The sequence below is a fragment of the Crocuta crocuta genome, unplaced genomic scaffold, assembly GCF_008692635.1.
Source record: "Crocuta crocuta isolate KB4526 unplaced genomic scaffold, BGI_CrCroc_1.0 scaffold193, whole genome shotgun sequence".
In the NCBI taxonomy this organism is placed as follows: domain Eukaryota; kingdom Metazoa; phylum Chordata; class Mammalia; order Carnivora; family Hyaenidae; genus Crocuta; species Crocuta crocuta.
The window spans coordinates 6,562,530-6,571,055 of NW_027529624.1; the positions used below are offsets into that span (position 1 = coordinate 6,562,530).

An 8,526-nucleotide genomic window follows, 5' to 3' on the forward strand; every position below is an offset into this window, starting at 1 on the left:
CGGTTTCGGGGGGGGGGGGGGGGCGGGGCTGAGGCCCAGGGCAGGGATGGGCTCCTACTGGGGTCCCGCAGGATGCCGGGCTCACGACTCAAGTTGCAGGGCTCCCCGTTTCTCCCAGGCCGAGCTCCCGACTGCCTCATTGATCCTCACGATACAGCGGAATCGCCTGCCCACCTTCCCTCCGCCAGCCCCTTGGGGTGACGAGCCTTCACTGGCCGGACCCGGTCCAGAGAGCCCATATTCACCAACCCACCTGCTGACGGAGCACAAACTGTGTCAGGTGCTGCGTCAGGCACCGGGGACACAACAGTGAACTAAAAGGCCAACCCCTGACCTCTTGGAGCTAAATATTTGTGGAATGAATGAATGAATGAATGAATGAATGGCTGTCGGCTGCTGGCGTTTCAGGAACCCCATTGTAACTCTGCCGTTCCTCCTTCCCTTCAGCTGTAAAGCGGGCAGAGCGAGACCAGCTTCACTTGCTGTTGTGAGGGTCAGATGGTCAGTGCTCAGTTTTCCCAGCTTGGCCCTCAATCAGAATCCTGCCCCCAACACGCCCCCACTCATTACATCCATGGATTCTAGGGCCCCTCCTGACGCCTGCATCAGAGCCTCCCTGAGAGAGGCAGAATCTGAGAGTTTAACATGGCCGGGGTCCGGGGGTTTTTGGAGAGAGTTTCCAACAGGCAAGTCCTCCCCGATCTCACTGGATGGCCACGCGCCATGGGCCCCCTCTCAGAGCTGACCTGACCCAGTCACTCCTGCATTGAAAGCCTCCCCCCTTGTCCTGTAGGCAAAGCCCCCAACTCGGGGATCCAGGCCCAGGACCCAGGAGCCATAATGACTTCTCTAGGTTCCGCCAAAGCACCTCTGACTTCTAGACTTCTGCCCACGCTGTTCCCCATGCCTGGACCCTCCCGTCTCAACTCCTTGGGCCACACCACTCCCTGGGCCCGGCTCACTCAGGACCTGCCCGTACCTTCCACCCACGAGACCAGGCCCCAGCTGGGTTGTTCCTCTGCCCTGCCCTGGGGCGCTCACCTCCCCCTGAGCCCTGCAGACAGAGACAGGGCACAGCAGAGGGGCAGATGGGAGGGGCCAGCAATATTCCTCTCCCTGCCTTTGATTTCTGTCTTCAAACAGAACGCAGAGGGAGTCAGGGCCTCCCAAGTGGGAGACCCAAGCAAGACTGAGACCCAGATCGAGGGAGAGGGAGCAGGGGCCGTTCCCTGCTGCCCCCAGGGCGCCCATCCAGAAGCTGGTCCCAGGGCAGTCTGTCCTACCTATTTGGCGGCCCAGCTCCATAGACTCTTGCTCTGGGACAGGTAATTCCAAGCTTCGTCCTGTAGACAGAAAAACACATTTGGTCATCACAGATGACACATGGTCTCTGCAGAGACAGATGAGCTGAGAGCTGAACATAGAGGCCCTTGGCCATCAGCCCGGCCCCGCCCAGAGGCAGCCTGAGCCAAGGGAACTGGCTTGGCCAACGCAGGAGAGCCGAGCACGGGAATCACCCTGGTCCAACCTCAGCCTTTGCTCCAAAGAACAGGCCTCTGGGCCGAATTTGAGGGGCAACTTTGGAATCTTCAAAGTCTCTGCTGCTCTCAGGTTTGCGTTCCTTTTCCCGGTGATATTTCCTCGTATTCCTAATATTTTATTGCAGTGGCTTTTAAGATTTTCACCGCAAATAAGATAAAACGATGGATTGTATAGTGAATGCTTCACACTAGACCTAAGCGGTAAGCATCTTTGTAATCAGGAGAGCACGGAAGCGGCAAGTCAGAGCTGGAGGGGGTCTTTGGGATTAACTAATCCAATCTCTTGGTTTTATAGATAAAGGAACGGAGGCCAGGGAGGGGGAGTGTCAGGTCACCCAGCCCCGCTGGTCTGCTGGTAAAGCCCAGAGTAGATGAAGAGCTTGGTCGATTTTATTCTTTGGAAAAATGACAAAGCAAAACACCCTATTAATGTTGACACCTGATAATCATGTGGCAACCCCTGTGTGACTGTGCAGCTTCTGATATGGATGCTTCCAATGATCCTTGTCCCCCTGGTATTCACACAGCGTGTTAGCCCCTGGCCACACACACACCCCGCCCTGAGTGTGGGCTGGACTTAGCAGCTTGCTTCTGATCCAAAGGATAGGACAAAGTGGAAACATGGCACTTTGAGATTAGATTAGTGCCTTCTGTCTTTTTTTTTTAAATATATTTATTTTTGAGAGAGAGAGAAATAGAGTGCAAGCCAAAGAGGGGCAGAGAGAGGGAGACACAGGATCTGAGGCAGGCTCTAGGTTCCGAGCTGTCAGCACAGAGCCCAACACGGGGCTCGAACCCACGGACCAGGAGATCATGACCTGAGCCAAAGTCGGATGCTCAACAGACTGAGCCACCCAGGTGCCCCAGGTGCCTTCTGTCTTGTTCACACTCTTTCTCTGGCTCTGCCTGGATTCCTTGCTTTAGTAAAAAAAACTGCCGTGTTTTGAGCTGCCCCGTGGAGAGGCGAACAGCTCACGAGGAATGGAGACCCTTGGTCCCATAGTCCTCAGAGAACTACCTGATCCTGTCCCCTCCCCAGTGAGCATGGTCATGGATCCTTCCCTAGTTGAGCCTTCCTATGAGAACACAGCCCAGCAGACACATCCCTTATAGCCCATGGGACACCCAGAGGACCCGCCCAGGCCACATTCAGGATCCAGACTCATAGTAACTATGAGATAATAAATTTGTACTTCTTTAAAGCACATAGGTTTTTTAAAAAATGTTTATTTACTTTTGAGACACAGAGCAAGCAGAGGAGGGGCAGAGAGAGAGGGAGACACAGAATCTGAAGTAGGCTCCAGGCTCCAAGCTGTCAGCACAGAGCCTGACATGGGGCTCAAACCCATGAACCGTGAGATCGTGACCTGAGCCAAGGTCAAGACACCCAACCGAGCCACCCAGGTGCCCCTAAAGCACGTAGTTTTAAGTTGCTACGCTTTGTGGCCATTTGTCATGCAGCAAGAGGTAACCAGCACATATTTTGGTACTGAGATGGGCCGCTGCTGTAACAAATAACCTAAAAATGTGGGAGTGACCTCAGAATCAAGCAGTGTTGAGGCATGGCTGGAATTTGAGGGACGTGATGGAGGAATCCTACATTTCCTTAACGGATGTGCAGGCACAAAAGGACGCGAGGAATGTGTTCTTCGAACCTGGACGAAGACGCATCCTTGTTATGTAACAATGGAAACTTATGACGTGGCCATTGACGGTTATGTGGAAAGTAGAACATGTGACGGGTGAGCTGGGGGATGTAGCAAAGGAGACTTCCAAGCAAAGGCCCTGAAGATGCCTCCCTGCTTCTTCTTGTAGTGAAATATGAGAGGAAAAAGCAGCACTGAAGGAAGGACCATTAAACACAAAAGAGGCAGGACCTGATGGTTTCGGAAAACCTCATCCTCTTCAAGTGCCAAAAGATGCTGAAATTAAGAAATGTGTTCAGGGGCGCCTGGGTGGCTCAGTCGGTTAAGCGTCCGGCTTTGGCTCAGGTCATGATCTCATGGTTCATGAGTTGAGTCCCGCATCAGGCTNAAGGGCCCTTTCAAGAGATAAGGGTTCACCTCGAAGACCCCCAGTGGAGTATTAGGACCTCTAGGAAGTTTGTCTCAGCAGGAGCCCCAGAAGAGAGGAGCATAGCTGTTGTCTAGTGGTGTGGGCCCCTGGGGGATTCAAATATTGAGGAAACTATCAGCAAAAGCACTACCAGCTTGGAGGAAAGGGGGCAGAGAAGTACAAAATAGAAAAAGACTGGTGGACTCTCAAATTCTGCGGGAACTACTTAGCCTATGCACGTGCTATCTTCTATTTTATTGTATTTTTAAAGCATAATTAGAAAGGAGGAAGCAAGCACCTGCTGGGAATTGCTGAGAACCACGGAGAATGATTTCCACGCCTTGAAACCCAACCAGGGAAAGTTCGACCATTCCCTGGCTGGATTTCAGAACTGCTACGGACCAGTGATTTTGTGTCTCCAGCTTCCTTGTTTTTGAATCGAGATGACTGTAGCTCACGTCCTAGGTGTCCACACCGTTGTGTGTTGGGTGCATTCACACAGAGCTTAGTTTCACAAGATCGACTGATGGCGAAGGACTGAGCTCAAGACGCCACAGCCAAGGAGCCTCTTCCACACCTGGGTCCGATTTGTAGAGCCAGATTCTAGATGCAGAATCTAGAGCATCAGCCAGAGCTGATGCTGTAATGGAATGAGCTTTTTTTTTTTTTTTTTTGAGATCTTAGGCAGAAATAAATGTATTTTGCACGTGGAAGGGATGTAAATTATTGGGGCCTCGAGGGGGCACTGAAGTAAGCAGTTGACAGGACTCCTGAGGATCCTGTCCCTTGGTATTCACACTCTTGTATAATCCCGTCCCTTGCGTGTGGGCTGCGCCCGTTGACCTGCTTCTGACCAATGGAGTATTTGATGGGATAACGTGATGGGCTGTCATTTCCAGGATGATTGAAGACTGAACATAGAAGATTGTGACTCCGTTGTTCACACTCTGTCAGGCTCTTGGCTGGCTCACTGTGATAGAAGAAATGGCCATGTCGTGAGCTAACCTCAGGAGAGGCCCACCTCGCAAGGATCTGAGGGATGCTTCTGGCCAGCAGCTCATGAGTAACTGAGGCCCTCAATTCAATAATCCATGAGGAACTGAGTTCTACCATACGAGCAGCCCTGGGAAGAGGTCCTCTAGTTGAACTTCGATTATATACTGTGAAAGACCCTGAGACAGGGGACCCATTGGAGTGCATCTGTATTTCCGACCCAAAGAAATTGTGAAATAAAAAAGTGTTCTTAAGCCACTACATTTTGGGGTGATTTGTTACCCAGCAAGAGATAACTAATACAGATCATCTGTTATGCACACTGACATTTAGTAGATTAATCTGTCTTCATAAGGATGCAGGAGTTCAAAGAAAGTATTAACTCACCCTTTTTCACAGATGGAGAAACTGAGGCTCAGGAAAGAAACAGGAGTTCAGCCAGGTGGTACTGAAACCACGCCCGACATCTTCTGTCTCCTTCAAGTGGGCTGTCTGCTCCCATCCCCATCTCTCATCCCCTGTTACCCACCCCCCTGCCCGCCCCCGATGTGCCCACAGCAGCGTCCCATCTGCCCCCATGACGCCCCCAGCCCCCTGGACTGGCTTGAACAGAAGTGTGAACTCACTGCCAGGTTCTGATGTGGAAAGAAAGGTCCCAAGAAACGTCAGTCAAGGAAGCCAGGGAAGAAGGTCCAGTTGTGTCTGGGCTCTCTTCCCTCACGAGCGGCCCTGTATGGAGAGAGGGACAATGAACTCCTGGGTCCCAGAAGACCCCCGGCCCACCTCACAGGCCTCGGCCTCACCTCTCCACTCTCTCTCATAACGTCAGAAAACACCTGAACCACGCTGGCGCCTGCAGAGCCCAGGAGCGCAGATGCACAGGGCAGAACTGCTGCCGAAGGCAGCTGGGAGGTTGCTAGGGTACCGCCCTCCTCCACTTTCATTGGAGTTGCCATGGAGACCGCTATACATAGGGCTCTGTTACCTCAGAGGGCTCGGGGCCTCCCCCACCCCCACCAGGGAAGGTGTGTGTGTGTGTGTGTGTGTGTGTGTGTGTGTGTGAAGCCAGTACTGAGGGGGAAGGAGGGGCCTTCAGGCATTGCTCACTCCCTCATCCACTCAGAATGTTTCTCCCTTACATGTGCCAGGTTGTGTGTCGGGCATGGAGGGCTCGGATGCCATCAGATGGAAAGGAAGTTCTTGGAACTCCAGCCGATTAAATAGAGAGAGTGATTAGTGTTGTCTGGGGAAAGGAGTCGGAGCTCTCAGAGGGGCCATTTGGGCTGGACTCTGACGGATGTGTAGGAGTTTAACAGTTTAGAAGAGACTTGAACATTACAGAGTGAACGTGCTTATGAGCACAAGTATAGGCCAAGGGGAGTGGGGAGGGGAGGAAGGTGTGCCTGGAGCTGTCAGAGCTGGACACGAAGGGATCAGGGGCCAAGTATAAAATGAGAGCAGGATGTGAGAGTCGGCACTACTCCCCCCTCCAACCACGAGGGCAACAGAAGATTCCTAGTTAAGTGGCTTCTGCAGTTGATGCCAGTGGGAACTCAGTCCTGTCCGGCTGCTGCTCAGCAGGGGTGGGGTGGAGGGGATGCTCCCCCTACCCCACCCTACCACACCCCCACCAACCTTCCAGGGTCTCCCCAGGTGGCAGAGAGCTTGGTTACACTCGGGGGCCCTGAGTCTGGGCCTGCCACTTAAGAAAAGAGTGACGTTGGGGCACCTGGGTGGCTCTCAGTCTGCTGAGCGTCCGACTTTAGCTCAGGTCATGATCTCATGGTTTGTGAGTTCAAGCCACACATTGGGCTCTGTGCTGACAGCCTCAGAGCCTGGAACCTGCTTCCGATTCTGTGTCTCCCTCTCTCTCCCCCCCTCCCCTGCTCATGCTCTGTCTCTCTCTCTCAAAAATAAATAATAAATATTTTTTTAAAAAGAGAGAGTGACTTTGGACAAGTTTTTGGCTGAACTTTCCTGGTGTATAAAACAGATACAGCTCCCCACCAAGGGTAAGAGTGAAAACTGAGCGAAGTCGCTTTCGGGAAATGCCTAGCACATTGCCTGCCACAGAGAGATGTCGCCTGTAACTCAGTGCTGACCTCAGGAGCCACTCGTCAGCAAGGCCTTCCACGTACATCGGACTCGCACGCCCTTAGCCACAGCCGCATCTCCCCCAGGACCCCCCCCTCCAGACCACCGCCGCCTCCTGTCTCCTCACCCATCTCCTGGTCTCTCTGCCTGTATTAATTGCTCTCTGCCTGTATTAATTTTCTCTGGCTGCGTAACCGCATTACCACAAACGTAGCCGCTTTGCACCCATTTATTATAGCAGTTGTTGTGGGTCAGGGCACTGGGCGTGGCTTAGCTGAGTTCTCTGGCCACTGGAGTCTCCAATAAAGGACCTAAAGCTAGCGCGACAAGGACAGCGTGGTGGCGGGAGGGGTCAGCCCAGCCCTCTTCCACGCAGACGCCCAGTCTGACCCAGCCTCACATCCCAGTCTCCTCAGCGAACTGAGCACCTGCCTGCCTCAACGTTGGGCTAGAGCCCAGGTATGTCACGGACAGACTTGGTCCCCCAGCCCTCCATGACCGTGACTTTGCCCGGGAAGGCTACACAGGAAGCAGGGAACCTCCAGGAGGTGAGGCCTGGGCTCATGCAGCCAATGAGGAGAAGACAGACATCTGTGGGGGCAGCTCGGTGGCTCAGTCAGTTAAACGTCGGACTCTTGATCTCAGCTCAGGTCTCGGTCTCAGGGTTGTGAGTTCAAGCCCCAGTTGGGCTCTGCACAGGGCATGAAGCCTACTTTGGAAGGAAAGAAGGAAGGAAGGAAGGAAGGAAGGAAGGAAGGAAGGAAGAGAGGGAGGGAGGGAGGGAGGAAGGAGCCGTCCTTAGGTGCTACCAAGGCATTTGACAATATGACAGCCCTCCTCATACCCCGAGTCTGGACGTTTAGATTAGGACCTGAGCTTAGGATTCCCACATCTCAAATTCTGTCTTTGCCTTTCTCGGGGCACATATTGAAATAACCTCTTAGAGCTGAGCCCATGAAAACTTAGAGACCTCCACCCCAACCACCCTGTGCCTAATAGGTGCCTGCTATCCTGCTCTGTCTTTCCTGCTCACGTACAACCTGGGACAGAGGACAGCCCTTCCCGTGGCTCATCACCACCCCACCCATGTCTGGGATCTGTAAATAATCAGTCTTGCGACTTGATTTCCTCTGTGTGGGTGCACTGAAACTGCCTTGAGTCAAAAGGACCGTGGGTTTTTCACTTTTCCAAGAGGGGGTTTAGATGCTGAAAGGGCTCCCTGACTTTGTGGGGGTGGTTCGTGCCCCCCTCGTTCAGCAAGCCTGATTATTCTTTTTCTTTCTAATTTTTTACTGTTTATTTATTAGCGTGAGCGGCGGACGGGCAGAGAGGGAGGGAGACAGAAGATCCAAGGCAGGCTCTGAGCTGTCAGTACCGACAGAGCTGGACGCGGGGCTCGAACCCACAAACCGTGAGATCGTGACCTGAGCCGAAGTCTGCCGCTCAACCAACTGAGCCACCCAGGCGCCCCTGAGCGCCTCTTCTGAGAGGGCCTGTGTTGTGTGACACCCCTTTGAACCCTCCTTTCAAAGGCCAGATGCCTCCTCCTCTATTCCTCTCCCCCAGAGGGCTGGCCTACACCGGGAGGGGGCTGGTGGCCGGCTTTCACTTCTCCCCACCACTTGGGGCCTCTTTCTGGTGGGTCCTCGCATGCCCCACCGGACATGGGACAACAGGCGACTTCCTCTGCCAAAACCAAGTAATAGAGTGGCCCCCTCAGTGTGGGCTCCCCGCCCCCAGGGGCTGCTCTGGAGGCTTCTTGCCTTGCGGGTTCTAAGGAACCTGAAGGGGACGGCAGACGGAGCAAGGACGGGACCAGGTAGAGGCAGGCAAACACAGCTAC

The 8,526-nt window shown here is 53.5% G+C and overlaps 1 protein-coding gene across 1 annotated transcript in view; it reads right to left on the reverse strand.

The window, feature by feature from the left end:
* CIMIP4 (ciliary microtubule inner protein 4) overlaps positions 1-5,512 on the reverse strand; it is a 20,321-nt gene extending 14,809 nt beyond the window's left edge. The window contains exons 1-3 of the mRNA XM_077761955.1: positions 5,393-5,512; positions 5,216-5,318; positions 1,284-1,343 (exon numbers count right to left, since the gene is read on the reverse strand). Coding sequence (XP_077618081.1) covers positions 1,284-1,305 — 22 coding nt within the window. The 5' untranslated portion in view covers positions 1,306-1,343; positions 5,216-5,318; positions 5,393-5,512. The remainder of the gene's footprint in view (positions 1-1,283; positions 1,344-5,215; positions 5,319-5,392) is intronic.
* Between the last annotated feature and the right edge of the window lie 3,014 nt (positions 5,513-8,526).